Source organism: Tenebrio molitor, chromosome 7 (assembly GCF_963966145.1).
Source record: "Tenebrio molitor chromosome 7, icTenMoli1.1, whole genome shotgun sequence".
NCBI classification, from domain to species: domain Eukaryota; kingdom Metazoa; phylum Arthropoda; class Insecta; order Coleoptera; family Tenebrionidae; genus Tenebrio; species Tenebrio molitor.
Genome location: NC_091052.1, coordinates 18,884,976 through 18,902,394, shown reverse-complemented (window position 1 = coordinate 18,902,394; position 17,419 = coordinate 18,884,976). Strand labels below are relative to the sequence as shown.

Genomic DNA, 17,419 nt, shown 5'->3' with positions numbered 1-17,419 from the left:
GCCCACACCACGAGATGTTTGCATCGCGTAGTGTTCCCGTCAAGTTTTTAGTTTTGCGCGTAACCTTGGGAACAGTGAAAACACCCGTAGCCATTATGCCAATTGCAATTTTCGGTTATAAATTCATTAACGAAATGATAAATGAGGATGAGAAAGCGGCAGAAATGAGTGTCCAGTATCGAGTAATCCCCATTCGGGATTAGGTAATTTAAGTTAAGTGTCAATTTTTTTCCTAATTTCACCAAAAATGTTTTTGACTTTTATTTGACATAACTTTATGGCCCACGGGCATAAAGTGATCCGTGAGCCATAAAGAGACGTTTATGTCAAGAAAATTTGTGCATAATTGTCAAATTATAATATAATCGTGCATAAAAGTATTTTTGGTGTAGTCAGAAACAATATAAGATACTTCTTACCTATTTGTAACAGTATATTGTCCAATATGGACAAGAGACACGATGCATTAGCCAAACACAAAAATATTTTTATACACTGCGTCATTTGCAAGGTTCGTAACAATCTATTTACAAAGATCATGTCTACAGAAATTCAACATACAAACAGAATCAGAAATTATAGCAGGTACTAAATTTTTGATTAACGTCGCAGGGAATAATTTCTTTCAATCGGCAGTTTACACGTAAACCAGTATAATCTTCGTGTTCCTTTTGTTTTAATTTTAGCTTTCGTAGACCTTTGATGTAAAATTAATCTGTTTCTTATTTAATGAAGAGGGATGTCCTAAAATTTTTTAAAAAGTCAGAGTATATAGTCGGAGTAGACTAAACTTCGAAACACAATCAAGTATAGAATGGCAAGTTTAATCGTACAAAGTTTCAAAGTTAATTTATGGGGGATGAAAATTTTCGGTTTATATCCGCCTGACAAATATAAGCATTTATATCAAGTGGGTACTTATATTATGTACTTGTTGTTTATAATACCGGTGCCAATATTGGAGTGTCTCAATTTATTTCTACAAGAAAATCTGAGTTTCCGCCATTTTGCCGATAATGCGTTTTTAATAGCAGAATTGGGATGTTACATACCTAAACTGTGGCCATTCGTAATAAATGGTGAACGCACTAAACGATGCATTCATTATTTCGATTCTCCAAAATTTGCAGTGAAGAGAAATGAACACGAAGAAATTATACAAGAGTGTATCAAGACGTGCCGCAACAACACTGCACTTTTTCTCGTCTCTGTCACGGCAGGATTTATCAGTTGGTCAAGTAGGCCCATTTCTTGGAAGGACCACATATTTCCAACTGAACTGTGGTTACCTTTTGATCCGCGAACAGCTCCAAAATCTTACATCTGTTGTGTTTACATCTATCTTGTTCTTGGTACATATTGTATGTTCGAATTTGATAATTGAGGCTAAACATTTTTTTTAGCCGTTGGTTATGGTGCCTACACAAGCGGAGTAATCGATCCACTTATTGGAGGGCTTGCCTATCAAGCTACCAGTCAAATTAAAATACTTAAGGACAATTTACAACATCTGGGTGAATATACAGATGAAGAGTTTGTAACAAGATCCGAATCAGAGTTGTCAGGAAAGAGGGAGGTTATGCAAAGGAAAATTAAAGATTGTGTCGATCATCATAACGCTATATTGAAGTGATTTTGAACTATTTTTCAATTAATAAAATACAAATTGTTTTTTTTTTTTCAGTTTTATTAAGGAGTATGAAGAGTGCTTCGCACAGATTGCATTTAGTCAATTTGTGGCAGGTGTAATTATTGTGTGTGTTTCTTGCCTGCAGCTGACTATTGTGAGTGACAATTTTTTCTTAAATAGTTTCAAAAATTACAACGTTCTAGGTAGAAATTGTAAGCTTCGATTTTTTCGCAATGGTCATGTATCTTATTGCTATGCTTAGCGAAATTTATTTGTACTGTCATTTTGGAACAGCTCTTTACGAAGAAGTATAATTTCTCTTTTTTTAGCACACTTTTCATTGTTTTGTTCTGATTATTCTATTTTATAGAGCAATACGATCGGTGAAGCTATTTATATGGGAAATTGGTACGAGTATGATATAAAGTCGCAAAAGGATCTTGCTCTTTTGATGGAACGGGCAAAACGACCAATTGTTGTAACGTGTGGAAAAATTCTTGATTTATCGGTAGTAACATTTACAATGGTAGACTTGTTAATTATTAGAAACTTTTGTATTTCTATCTGTTTAATTTTAGATACTACGCCGTGCTTATTCCTTGTTGGCAGTTTTGGAAAATTATAATATAGACTTGAATTAATATTGCGGATGTTTTGTGTTGTTTGTACTTGATTGTCATATGTACAGTGTACACGAAAAAATATTGTGTTTAATTTTTAAGTAATCGAAAAAAATAACAAATATTGCATTCTATTTAAACCAATGCCTATGACGTCACAGCTGTGAAGGAAATGACGTCACAAAAAGGTGCAGTAATTAAAATAAATTTAAAATAAAAATTGACCTGTTTTAGCGTATTACAAATTGTTTCGAAATTACTGAATTTATTTCATAAGTAGTTTTCACACTGTATATATTTAATTAAAATTACATTACATTACATATTAATCTGAATTTAGATATATTTATGATAATATCCTTATTCCTTAGTATTTATTATTATTATTTGTTTTAGGAAGAATTCCTTCTAAGAATTTTTTACTGCAATTATTAATTATCAGAATACTGTACGGTCATAATATACAGGATTATTATAAATGATTGTCCCATCGCATTTGGCGTTGAAAATACACACAAATTTTGGATGAGCCGCCAGCTTCGCATCGTTACACAAACTGGTAGTAAACAAATTTTCACTATCGCCAGTATCGCCACCTATGTTATGATGAGGCTTGCGGCACATTTAACTACGTCACCAACGTTAACTGCGATGGGACAATCATTACTTTATAGTAACCCTGGAGAACTGGTACTGAATATCCTTTTGCTTTAAAGATTTTGGCAACTATAATAGTTCGAGTATAAGTATACTCAATCTAAGCTAAGTATGTTTTGAGTCAATCTTCTTCACTTGTGTATTTAGTGTGGTCTTTTGGAAAATTAAGTAACGTTTTCAACGATAATTTAATAAATAGAGTTGCGTTTTATATGGCACATAGAGTTGAATCATCTTACTTATGACCATTTCTTGAGAGTGGGGAGCAACTCAAATAATAATAATATGTATTCGAGCTTCGAGAACTTAAATTAATATAATATCCGGAAAGTAAATTCGCATATCTGAAAAGCGCACCTTAGACAATAGGAACTACTGATTACAAAAAGAAAATTAAAAACTTTCTATATTTTATAGGCAGAATATAGCCTAAGGGAGTGTGTTTCGGCTCAGGGACGCGAGGGTCGCGGGTTCGATTCCGACCCAGGGCGAAAAAAAAAAAAAAAAAAAGGCTATATTCTATCTCGTGATTCGGAAGTCACGTTAAGCCATTGGTCCCGGTCTATTGAGTTGGTCATCACGCCCCTCATAGATTTGTAAACCAGTCCTAGACTGTGTAACAACATTTATTATACACCAAGGTAGAGAAGTTTATGATTACAGCCAGAGCGCCAAGATTAGATCCCGAGGCGCGCCGAGGGATGTAAGGCGTGAAGGCTATAAGGGACTTCTCTACCGTGGTGTATATACAATTTTTTTCACAACTAGGTACATACGTTAAAACCCTTTCTGAAAATAATTATCAATAAAATTATTTTGTCGGATGCGACGACCCGAGTTGTCATTTCTTAACGGTTGCTATGAAAATCGTCCTATGTTACCTGTGAAATAAACGACAATCTTTTGTTGGTAAGTGATGGTCGTTCCATTATTCACCACTGGTTAATAATAAAACAATTTTACCTGTCACTGGGCCGACGTAGAAAAACGAAACTTCACAGTGTTCAAGTTCAGTTCAAGTGATAACTTTATTACTAGTAGTGAGAAAAGTTATTTAATAAAATATATTCTTATAGAATAGAAAAATAGATATTTACGCATTAAGGGAGATATGAACATGAATATCTCCCGTGGTGCATAAAAATTAAAACTTTCTTAAAAATATTTTGAAGAGAAGATTGCGTCAATATATGGTTGCTATAGTTTCGTTCTCATGAGTTTATTTTAAACAATGTGGTGGACTAAAAAAATTGGAAAATCCCAAGGGAGTTATGAATAGTTTTTCATAATGTGTATGTATAACGAAAAGAAACAATATCGCGTTGCTAAAAAATAAACGAATAAAATATATATGTATATCAATTAATATTAATAGTTTTACCTACAAGACCAATATAAATTATTTAAAATACAAAATTTTATCGTTACAAGTTATAACAGCTATTTAAAGTATTTATCCACAATTACCTTATAATTGAAGTTTTATCCACACTTATGAACCGTATAAAGTAACACTTTATCTACTAGTGGAATAATGAAATCACTTTATTCCACTAGTGGAATAATGAAAAAATACAATCTTAAATCAATCGCATTCTATTTATTATTAATATTGACATTAACATTTACATTAATAGACATTTCGTTTTTCAGCATCGAGTACTTCGACCACATGGATGAAATTGCATACCTCTTCTTCAAATTTAAGAAATACGATAGCAGAACTTCCTTATTTATTGTCATTACCCCCCGTTCTTCTTTCCAATCATTAAATTCTGAAAATACTTTTTCATAATGTTCCCTGGACTTCGCAGGCAATAACTGGCGAGTCGCTTCTTCAGCTTCCTCAGGAATTGTCTCAGGAACAGGATCACTTTCTTCCATTTTCACCAACTTGCACAGCGTTTTGTACAAATGGAGTCGATAAACAATCAAAAATAAATAGCGACTATTCAACACCTCCCATGTTTTTTAGTTAATTTCAATGATTTTTGAGGTGACATCCGCTGTCAGAGTGTAATGTCAAATCATTTTTTGATGACATGAGATGAAATTTTGGCGATTCTGATTTTAAATCGCTGTAATTGTGGATAAAACGTTATATTGCATTCCTGTTTTAGTCGCATTTTGTCCACTTAAGAATATTAAACGCTCGTGCGTTCGCACTCGCGGTTAAAAATTCTTGCGTGGATAAAATGCTATCTAAAACACTTATACAATAAATAACTATTAAATAATTATTGGAGATTCAAAATACACTGCGCCGCAAAATTAACGCATAATTTCAAAAGTCGTGTTTTTGAGCCAAATTTATTTCCAGTTACAACATTTCGAACTGTAAAGTATTAAAGAAGTATATTTATAAAAGTAAACACTACAATAATCAGAACACAACAAAGAAATCAAGAAAACAAAAAACTAAAAAAATTCAAATTCGGAGAAAACAAAGAAATTTAACATTTAATAGTGCGTGTTGGCACACCGTGCCTTTATTACAGCTGCACAACATTGTCTCATGCTTAAAATGAAGTTTTGTATAACTCTTTGCTTAATTTCTTCTCAAACTTGAGTCAGACCCAAAGACAGCTGATGAAGAGTTGTTGGTGGATTTGGTAACCTTCTAACTGTTTTATCTGTAGGATCCCACAATTACTCGATGAGGTTTAGATCTGAACTCCTTGCTGGCCATTGCATTTGCCCAATTTCGACCTCACGGAAATAATGCTGCACTATTCCCGCAACGTGCGGTCGACCATTATCATGCATAAAAATAAAGTCATCCCAATAAATGGTCGGAATGGGACAATATGAGGTTCCAGAATATTGGTAATGTACGTCGCCGCATTTTGGTTTCCTCTTTCTAGCACCACCAACTCTGTGCGAGCGTCGAAAGTGACACCTGCTCAAACCATAACGGAACCTCTTCCAAAATTGACTTTCGGAATAATGTTACGTTGAGCATATCGCTCTCCTGAGCATCGGTTCACCCGGACACGTCTGTCACTTTGATCCAGGCACAATCTGGACTCGTCAGAGAACATTACTAACCTCCATTGATCCAATTCCCAATCAACGTAATTTTGGGTAAACAGCAATCGTACTCTTCGGTGAGCCGCTGTTAACTGTGGGCCCCTTGCTGGTATCCTGGGCCTTAAATCGTGTTCAGCAAGTCTTCTTCTGACAATCTTTGCACTAATTTGGAATTGATATCTTCCTAAAGTCATAACTTGCAAAGCTGGAGCAGTCAGAGTCCTGTGTCTCAACGACTGTAAAAGCAGAAAACTATCCCGTTGAGCTGTTGTTGTTCGTCTGCGTCCTTGTCCAGGTCTTCTAGAGTACTCTCCTGTCTCGTGGAAACGACGCAAAACTCTAGATACCGTTGACTGGTGCAGATCAAGACCATTTGCAATATCTTGTTGATTAATACCGTCTTCGACTAGTACAACAATTTGTGCACATTGTTCGGCTGTTGTATGTCAACTTAAACGTTCGTAGGGATTCATTTTCGAAATTTATGACTGAAGGAACCAAAACTTCTTACTAACCGTCTCTCAAATCCACAATCAAAATGCTTTACGAAATTGACCAATAACACTAATACAAACTTTTCATAATAAACAACTTTAGAAGTTATCAACATGGCGATTTTTGCTACTAAACAAAAGAAATACGATAAAATAAGAGATTCAGCATAAGGAAATCGCAGAAGAAGTAAAATACAAAAAACTACGGTTCATTTTTACTTTATGCGATAATTTTGCGGCGCAGTGTATTAGAGATTTATTATGGTGGATGCGCCGGGCGAGAATACATTGTCTCACTTAAAAGTAACAACGTGGGGATATTTGTAAATTCTTGATTTCCTATTATTATTTCTTCCTTATACTGTGCTATTGAGTTATCTGAAAACTCATTTATTGTTTATACAGGGTCTATCAGAACTGGCGGATCAAAATAATACGGTGAAATTATCATCTTCTGGGAATAATAGGAAAAATACAGTATGTTATTGAAATGCGCTAAGAAAATTTAAACGGTGATAGAACTCATCAAAACAAATTACTTTTCTATTTACCATTTTTTCGTAAAATCTTTCTAAACCCAGATAAAATTTTAATTAGTTTGATCGTAAATTCTAGTACACGCCAATGTCTCCCTGCGTACATTAAAAGCGAAAGAAGATAAAAACTTAGATAGTCAAGCAAAAACCAATTTTGTATTCGTAGTAAGTGAGAGTGACATTCAAGTTACGCACCACACTAGATCAAGGGCACTAACCTTCAAATTAAATGTTCGAAATGACGCCCTCCGTTATCGATGTACGCTTGTGCCCTTCGAGGCATAGAAGCTTGAGTTCTCACCCAACATGTCGGAATTTCGTCGAATTGACTCGGCAGCATAATGCTGTTAACAGTAACAGTTAATTCTTCGACGGTGTTAACTGGAGTCTCATACACAATCTGTTTTAAATGGCCCCATAGAAAAAAAGTCACAAGGATTTAAGTCCGGTGAACGAGCTGGCCATAAAACTGGTCCATTACGACCTATCCACCGACTTTTTAAATTAGCGTCCAACCAATTTTTAACACCTCGTGCACTATGAGCGGGCGCTCTGTCATGTAAGTACCACATATCCCTCCGAACTTGCAACGGCACGTCATCCAAAAGGTCACTCAGTTCCTTCACCATTTAAATGTGGAGGTAAGACATGTGGCCCGATCAAACGATTCCCAATTATACCTGACCACACGTTAATCGAAAATCTTTGTTGGAAACGACGTTCTCGGATTTGGTGTGGATTTTATTCTGACTATAGTTGTGGGTATTATGGGAATTGAAAACTCCATCTCGAGTAAATCCTGCTTCATCTGTGGTTAAGATGATGCTTAAAAAATTGGGTTCTGGTTTTAAGTGGTGGACACGTTGAAAATGATAAGGATGTAATCCTTGTTCGTGCAGCGTTCTCCAAATTGTGAAACTGGAAACACCTATTCGTAATGCAAGTGGTCAACAACTAACATTCGGTTCTTCCTCAACAGCTTGCAGAATTTCAGGCTCCAAGTCCAAGACACGCCGAGATTTTAAACGGCCTCGATTTCGGCTGACAGGACTAAAAGTACCATAATCCCTTAAATGCTGGACAGCATTCACAGGGAACTTGGCGACCGGGAAATCTCTCCATGTACAAACGCCTGGCTGCACCAGCATTCGATAAAGCTTCCCCGTAGATAAGCACCATGTGTGTTAACTCCGGATTAGTGTACTGCACCATTTTTGACGATAATTACGGGAAATTCACTTTCCAATAAATTGTAAACACGGCTGCATGCAGGTGAAGGACGTGACTAAATTGTGTCAGTAAGTTTTTGCAAGACCTATCCGCCTGGGTTTCTGCCGTATTTACTTTTTTTGCGTTAACCTTTTTCGTACGAAGCCGCTGTTCTTCCACCGTCCCATCCATAAACGACTCGATGACACGGAATACGGTGAAAATAAATATAAGTATAAATTTGAGTTTTCGAAAAAATGGTAAATAGAAAAGTAATTTGTTTTGATGAGTTCTATCACAGTTTAAATTTTCTTAACGCATTTCAATAACACGCTGTATTTAAAAAAATCCATCATCATTGGATTTTAAAATAAGAACGTTGTTAATTGACCAATCGCGTGTAGATATAAAATTATCTTAAAAAATTATATTAATAACTATCGAAACAAATTTGATTGTTGCCAAGACATAATAATTGAATATTATGTCATAATAAATTATTTCTGACAATTACAATAGTATTTTACAGTAGAAGTCCGTTAGGATAGCCTTTACCGCCGAGCCAGAGATTTTCTGAGACGAGCTCGCAGAGCAAGTCGAATAATACTGGCGAGGCAGTAAAGGCCCTAACGGACGTGTATTGTACAATGGTTTTTGTAATATCTCTACGATTCATTCACAATTATCTTTTTGAAATACATTTTTTTCAACGCCATCGAAAAAACCGAATGATTAATAAGTGTGCGGAGGACATCGTCATGTCAACCGTTGTTTGTGAAAAAAAATTGTCCCAATGTTGTTTGTAAGATTTGTTCAAGGCTTAACTTTCCGTCGAAAATGAATGAATGAAATCAATAAAGAATCGCAATCAAGATATTCCCGATGTCCGGAAGTGGGTTCATCGTTATTGCCTGCAAAATCGCGCTTGTGTTAGTGTTAAAAGTGTGAAGCATCATCTTCGATCTTGTCTACATTTGCTGCTGTTTGTCAGATTTGTTCAACACTTAACTTTCCGTTGAAAAATAAACGACTGAAATCAATAAAAAATCGCGATCAAGATATTCCCGATGTCCGGATGGCCGCAGAGCAAGTGAGGTCATCATTATTCCATGCAAAATCGCGCTTGTGTTGGTGTTAAAATTCTGAAGCATCATCTTCGATCTCGTCTACATCTGCAAGTGGCATACGGATTTCGATTAATTCAAGGTGTGTCCCATAACTAATTGTAAAAAAGTTGAAAAATAAAGTTTAGATCTACGTTGCTACAGTTATTTAATCATTCATAACGGCTGCTCCTGCTCATAACGGACACCCTTAACGGACTCCGGCCGTTATGAGGTTGTTTACATGGTGACAAACAGTCCGGAAAGCCACCTTTAACAACTAGATATTACAAAAAAGTCATTAAAAACGCTTAATGTTTCCTTCTACAGAATATCTTGATATGCTTGTCTTATATGGACAGTGTGATGAGAGTGCCACAGTTGCTGCTCAGGAGTACGCAGTTCGTGTTCCCAATAGGGAACATCCTAGCAGAAATACTATAATCTGAAAAATATTATAACCTAAAAACGTCTGTCATTGCACAAACAATGCGGATACCCAACAATGCATATGCATCATTTGAAATGCATCCATAGTTACAAATAAAGCAGGAAACTAATTTATAGGTAACTTAACATCAACAACAGGATTGGTCAGTTTAAATTGCTTCTTTCCTAATCACTATTTTTTTGAACATTTTTCCTATTATTCCCAGAAGATGATGAATTCATCGTATTATTTTGGTCCGCCAGTTCTAATAGACCCTGTATAAGTTGTTTGAAAATTTTCATTTAATTTAATAAATATGTAGTTGGTGAAAAATTGGAATATGAAAATATTAATAACTACATAATTAGTACATAACTATTACAAAACTACCACATAGTTACTATTGTGGGTGCCCCAAAATTCGCGGAACATTCGTACCTACCTTAGGGCTTTCGCGGTGGGGGGAAACTACCGCCAGTGTTCATCGTTCACAATTAGCTGTGGTCCCGCGTAGAGCACAAAGAGCCATCCCCATATTTAGATGGATAGTGACCATTTAGGATAACTGTCACGTGAAGAGATATACCCTTGTAAGTCTGTTAGTACCTTTTTCCCTTTCATTTTTTTTCCCGGATTAGATCAGGCTGGACTGCAAGGTTCCAGGGATATCGCGTCAGGTTCAATTTAATGGGGGAGACAATTAAAACTAAACCAGATCACATAGTTAACGTTCATAAGATTTTGTATTGATCCAGCTTAGTTATTTATCCATGAGTCATATTTCAATTCATAGGCCGCAAGTCAAATCTCATTGAGTTGAACGTCCACCAACGTCTGTTACTAAATTCATTTATTTATTTATTTATACTGTTTTTTGGAACCAAACATCACCACACAAAATTACTTGGTAATATGTATGTCCGACTCAAGTTGCAAAAAAACACTTGGCCTTTGCAACAGCACTTTCATGGCATTAGTCATTTGAAATTACTTTAAAACTGTACTTATATGGAAAATATTCAATCCAAACTATGATTTTTTGGTGCCTTTGTGCCTTTATTTGGTTCAGAAATATTGCAAAAAGGCTGTTGCAAATGACAAGTGCTTTTTTGCAACTTGAGTCAAGTATAGTTATTTATTTAACGAGTTCGTGTGTAAATTGACCTGTTTTTCCGTGCCGGGCAATATTGCAAAGAAGTTTGGGTGTGAGAAATTAACCGGATTTTTAAACCATAAACCGAACCAAATTTGACCGGAAAGTGTGTGGCCGGTCTAGAACATTTTGAGATTCCCAAGCAAGTTATTAAAATTTTAGAAAACGATGCGATATGAAGATGATACGTTTGAGGCAATGTCTCAGTGGTCTCGGTGCATATGAAACATGAGCTGGAAAATAATAAATAGAAAAACTTTGCAGCGTCTCTGTAAGTATATATATCTTATGGAAAACCATTTAATAAACATAATTACATAATATTTTTAATTTACAATGCAAAAATTTCCGATAATAATGTGGAATCTGGAAAAGTGCCCCGAATGCTTGCAGCGTTTCCACGTTAAATGGCAAGGGAAATCCTCTCAAAAAGGAATTTCTTAGATTTTGAATCCCCTGAGTCCGCGATAAGTCGGTCTCCGATGACTTTAATGAAATAGATTGTTTCTTTGTATTGTAATATTTGAATATTTTTCAACTACTACCAACGCACTTTTCCATTGGAACTTTCAAAAATCCCTAAGTTCAACTTGACGGCTGAAAATTTCTCAAATACCACTCACCAAGATAAAGCATGGAGTATATTATAAGTGTTAAAATTAGTATATTAAATAGAGTTGGCTCCATCCTGGTTCCTAGGGGCGTTTTTCGGTGATAATTGGCTGCACTTTTATTGTCAAAATTATCATTATCTGCGTTTAAATAAAATTAGTCATTAACAAAATGTTTCTAGAGTGAAATAGTAGTTTATTTGGCGAGTTTGTGTGTAAATTGGGCCTTTTTTGGCACGCGTGGGCCATTTTAAAACGCGAGTGAAACGAACGTTTTGAAGGCCCACGAGTGCCAAAAAAGGCCCAATTTACACACGAACGAGTTGAATACAACGTTTTTTTGTTCGACGAGCCCCTTAACTCCTGCCCCTCGTCCTACTCAATGATAATAATGATAATAATCATACCACTAGTTATATGTATTATAGCCAAAAATAATGAGCTCACAGATATGTTGCTAATGTATGGGCAATGGTATCACGTTATCAGAATGCAGCTGCGGCGTCCAGAGAGTACGCAGAGCGATTTCCGGAAAGATAGCATCCTGTCAGCATCCACGTCAGTTATTAATCTAGTACAGCGGAGAAATAAACAGGACCGGACTTAAAATTTTAGAAAACAATAAAAATATACAACCAATTATCTCTGTTAATACAAACATTTTACTAAGAAGATTTAGGCTAAAATTCTTAAGAATAATGTATAGTACCTCTTGTTACAAGGAACACCTTAACTTCGAAAACACCCTGTATACAGTGTGGAAACTTTAACTGGAATAAAATTCATAACTTGGACATAGGCGGTTTTTGTAAAAAATCCTCAAACAGGTCGATTTTTGTTTTTCCTTGCCCACATTTTGGCGCATATGGTTTTTGCATATCTCCTCCCCGAAGTGCGCAACCACCCCTAACTTTTTTTTTCAAATAGAAGGGTACGCCAAGTGTACCTCGTTCAAAAGCTCACTTCGCAGGGAATACAACGCACTATTTGTTTCCTAAATATTTTCAAAGCTTACGTGCTAAAAATAAAACCCAATTTTATAAGTTGAATTTTATTTAATGCAACAAATGCTCAAAATGGGCACCGTTTCTTTCTTGGAAAATTGCAAATCGATAGTAACATGCGTCCCTTACGTTTCGTAACATTTCCGGTGTGATTTGCCTAATTCCATGTCTAATACATTGCTTACGGTCTTCAATACCTACTGTTCGGTTTAAGGCATGAAATTAGGCAAATCCCACCGGAAATGTTATAAAACGTAAGGAATGCATGTTAGTATTGATTTGCAATTCGCCAAGAAACAAACGGTGTCCATTTTTAACATTTGTTGCATTAAATTTTTTTATTTTTTAGGACGTAGGATTTGAAAATATTTAGGAAACAAATAGTGCCTTGTATTCTTTGCGAAGTGGGCTTTCAAACGAGGTGTCACTTGGCATACCTTTCCATTAAAAAAAAAAAGTTAGGAGTGGTTGCGAGCTTCCGGGAGCAGATATGCAAAAACCATATGCGCCAGGATATGGGCAGGAAAAAACAAAAATCGACCTGTTTCTGTATTTTTTACAAAAATCACCTATGTCCAAGTTATGAATTTTATTCCAGTTAAAGTTTCCACACTGTATATACAGTCGCAGACAGAAAAAAGTGGGACAATGTTTTTCGCTAATGTAAATTTGTTTACAATTTCTATGGTTACTATTAAAATATTTAGTTATTTCTTATTGTAAGCCCGCTTTACTCTACTCAATTTTTGCTAAATTTCTGAATACGACTTGTCCTATTCATTTAGAGTAGAAGCTCTTCGTCCAGTTGTCGACCTCAACTGCTTTTGGTCTTCAATCTTTAAATCAGTCAACAAGAGACAATTCTTCTCTTAATGATAATAGTTATTTAAACATTAAGGGAGGTAACTAATATTTACCTGTCGAGGACAAGTTTGCCCCCGAGCGATAGCGAGGGGTAGCAATAGAGTCCGAGACTGGTTAAATTAGTTACCTCCCGAATTGTTTATAATATTTTTTCTACTCTCAAAGTTATTTTGAACTGCATACTTTCTTTTTGATGAATTTATTTTAAATATTTGAATAAAATATTAGTATGTCTGTTGCCGGTTGCTACGACTTGCATCACACAAAACGTCAATATTAAAAGCGTCGTGTCAAAAGTTTGTAAAATGAATTTGAACAAAATTAAAAGAGAAATGGAAGTTGCTGAGGCTGCAAACGCTTCATGTTCCTTCCCCCTGCCACAGAAATCGAATAAACGTTACCATAAGGCATATTAGTGTTTTGTTTGGTTTAATTTTTGTCACTTATTTCCCCGAGGGAGGTAAGTGGTTACTTACATCCCGTCGTTAATAGTAACCAACGGTAGGTCAAAAAAGTTGTACCTACATCCACCAAATCAATGTCATAACAACGTACTTACCATGTAGAGAGTGGAAAAAATATACTATTGTTCAGTACCTCTGTTGATAGAGCATTTCATTGCAAAAACATATGTACTTCGTAAACATTCTCTACTAACACAAATTACTATTTAAGCTCTTCTTATTCTAAGTGGCAATTTTTATAAACTGATGCGTTGTTCAAACCATTCACTTTCGGCTCAATAGCGCTGTTCCGGACTTCTTAATATTTATTATTTAATGATAAGTTTTTAATTTTACTTCATCTAAAGTGAGCAATATTCGTTTCGTACATATTAAAACAAAATTTAATAGTTGTATCCTCACTCCACTAAGCTATGCTAAAAAAAAGTTTTAACAATAAACAATTACAATGCAATAGATACTTCGACGTTACACTGGAACCGTCACGAACTACTGGAACCGTGTAACTAACTCTTAAAGACCTAAAGGATGTTTCTCATGTCAGCTTTTATCTTCACTAAAAATTAAGTCTGCGAAATTTTGTACACTCTAAGTAGAACATTCACTTAAGGACTTAAAGCAATTAGCAGTTTGATTACTGCCTCATAAAGTTATGTAGATTGACAGGGCGTAATTTAAATAAATTTTTCATTACCTAATAATCGCCATTGAAACTGCTCGACGACGTTATCTAATTAGAGTTGTTTCGTGTTCAATAAAACCTTTGATGTAAAATTAATGTGATTAAAGAAAGCGTTTGCTTCTGATGTCCACAAAGTAAAAGGAAATATAAAATGTGAGTAAATGTTATTTAGCTCAGTATTGTGTCTCCATTAGACATGGAAAACAATATTAAAAAAAGTTTTGCCTTGAATATAACAGTTTTGAAAATTGTTGGTGTATATCCGCCAAACAACTACACACATTTATTCAGGTTGTTTGCATATATGCTATACACTTTTGCAATGCTGCCAACAATCGTACTTGGTTTTATTCAGTTGTTTTGCAACATTAATTTCCTCTTCAACGATTTGCTAGCCGTTGCTATGTTTTTTCTATCCCCAAAGTTATGGTTGATTGTTAAAAATGGACACAAAATTAAAAGATGTATTCATTACTTTGATAATGAATTTGTGACAAGTGTGATGGATGGACATGACGAAATTATCGACAAATGTGTTAAAATTTGTCGAAGAAATTCTCTTGTTTTCTTCATTTCGTGCAACTTATGTTCGGCAGTTTGGTTTATTCAATTGTTTTTCCGTGAAGACATTTCAGAGTTACCACTTAAGGTGTGGAACCCATTTAAAGTAAACGATAGATCAATATTTTATTACTGTCTTTATGTCAGCTTAGCGTCAGGTATATTTCGTTCTTTTTTTAGGTATTTGCTAAAACACATTTTCAGGAGTTTATTACCTAGGATTAGTTTCTGCAGCTATTGATCCTCTAACTGCTGGTTTAATTCATCATGGTGCGACTCAGCTTCGGGTTCTTAAGAGAAATTTGCAGTACATTGACGAATACGTGGAAAATAAAATCGTCAGAATGAATTACAAGAACATGCCATATATCAAATCCAGGCTTATCTACGATAGAATTAAAGAATGTGTATTGCATTATGATTTAATTTTAAAGTAATTTTTCTTATTTTAAATTTCCGTTATTTTTTAACGTGTTATTTTGTTTTTAGTTATGGTGTGGATTTAGAAAGCTGCTTTTCAGGAGCAATATTTGGTCAATTCTTGAACAGCATTATTGTAATTGGAGTTTGTTGTCTGCAGATTAGTCAAGTTAGTCAATTGATCAAGTTATATTAGGTAATTGGTTGCAAATTGTAGTATTCTTACTTTTTAGGTCAAAACCTATAACGTTGATTTCTATGTGATGATTAATAATTTAGTTGCGATACTGTTTCAAGTGTACTTCTACTGTTATTATGGGACACTGCTTATCGAAGAAGTTTGTTTTGAAATATAATAAAGATGATGATGCACTCATTAAGGCTTCTTTTGTAGCATAATAGTTTGACAAATGCAATTTACATGAGCAAGTGGTACGACTACACCCCACAATCTAAAAAAGCTCTCTTGATTTTAATGGAACGCTGCAAGAGACCTTTTAATATTACTGCTGGAAAAGTGCTCGAAGTATCTTTGGAGACATTTATTTTGGTAAAACATTTTTAAAATTAATGTGAGGTTAGTAATTTTTAAATTGCAGATATTAAAAAGGTCGTACTCATTACTTGCTGTTTTAAAATCTTAAACTGTTTATAGTAAGTACAGTACTTAAAATTTCTTAAATTTTAAAGTTATGCCATAAGGAAAAGTTTAAATAATTGTATGAAATTAATGTAGTTTGTAGGTTATTGCAGTTTGATTTGCCTAGTTATGTATAATTCAAAAATAATGTAAAACGTGAATATAGGACAGTTTCCACATTTATTCTAGCCCACTTCTCTTTATAAATATGTACACACCGACTTCCCATTGCACCGTAACAACAGAAACTACATGGTTTTTTCAAATATTAACAAATTATTAAACTATTAATTATTTAGGCAAAAAGAAGCCCCATTTGCTCTAACACACGCTTCTGCCCATCTTAGCAAAGAGGTGCTTACTCTAGCTATCTCGTGTAGATTGTTTCGAATCCGTTCCGCCGCATTTACTATTCTCTCTTCTAAATCTTCTGCCGTGGCTCTTGGAGTTCGATACACGATTGATTTAATGTAACCCCACAAGTAATAGTCGCAGCTACTAAGATCTGGAGAGCATGGTGACCATGCAATGAGTCCATCTCGACCAATTCACCTTTCGCCATAGGAAGTACCTAAAAAACGTCTCACAGTTCAGGAGAAGCACCATCATGCATAAAATACATTTTTCGCCGGACCGCCAAGGTTACTTCTTCTAATAGTCCTGGCAGATGTGTTTACAGAAAATCAAAATAGTTTTTCCCCGTTAAGGGTTTCAGGCAAAACATACGGTCCTATAAGCTGTGTTCCAATTATTCCAGTCCAAATACTTATGGAAAACCGATGTTGAAAATGCGTCTGGAAAATAGCGTGTGGATTGACATCTGCCCAGTGGTGGGTATTATGGAAAGCAACATTCGTATGTCATAAGAATCTCAGAATGAAATAAAGGATTGTCACCATTTCTATCCAACAGGCACTCACAGAAGTTTCGTCTAGGAATAAAATCATTCGGGCTTAAACTTTGGACACTTTGGACATGGTATGGATAGAGAAGAGATCCCATCAGTGTCCTCCAAACAGTCCAATGACTTACTCCTACTTGTCTTGCAAGGTGACTAAAGGACAGGTCTTCCTCAACTCGATGGAGAATCTCCTCCTCGATATTTACCATATCAAAATTTCGGCCTCTTCCTACATCTTGATTTTTGGGTAAAACTGATCCCGTTTCCCGAAGCCTTTGATCTACAGTTTCAATTATCTCGTGTTGGGGCAGTCGACGTTCAGGAAAAAACGTTCTGCATACCTTCTAGCCGCCACACTCCCCATAAACAAAATGCATGTCTACATCTCTACAACCGTATACTTCGGCATT

The 17,419-nt window shown here is 35.2% G+C and overlaps 1 protein-coding gene across 1 annotated transcript; it reads left to right on the top strand.

The window, feature by feature from the left end:
• The first annotated feature begins 665 nt into the window (after positions 1-665).
• On the top strand, positions 666-2,573 carry LOC138134766 (odorant receptor Or1-like). Its single transcript, XM_069053252.1, has 6 exons — positions 666-1,352; positions 1,404-1,629; positions 1,685-1,784; positions 1,834-1,938; positions 2,001-2,156; positions 2,209-2,573. Exons 1-6 carry the CDS (start codon positions 815-817, stop codon positions 2,269-2,271), a joined length of 1,188 nt encoding a protein of 395 aa, XP_068909353.1. The 5' UTR covers positions 666-814; the 3' UTR covers positions 2,272-2,573.
• Positions 2,574-17,419: the final 14,846 nt, after the last annotated feature.

What these genes read in the sequence shown, in the direction of transcription:
- LOC138134766 (XM_069053252.1), top strand. Translation starts at nt 815, where the DNA reads ATGGCAAGTTTAATCGTACAAAGTTTCAAAGTTAATTTATGGGGGATG. An exon ending in CTTGCCTGCAGCTGACTATT is followed by an intron (nt 1,785 to 1,833) that starts GTGAGTGACAAT and finishes ACAACGTTCTAG; the next exon opens with GTAGAAATTGTAAGCTTCGA. An exon ending in GAACAGCTCTTTACGAAGAA is followed by an intron (nt 1,939 to 2,000) that starts GTATAATTTCTC and finishes TCTATTTTATAG; the next exon opens with AGCAATACGATCGGTGAAGC.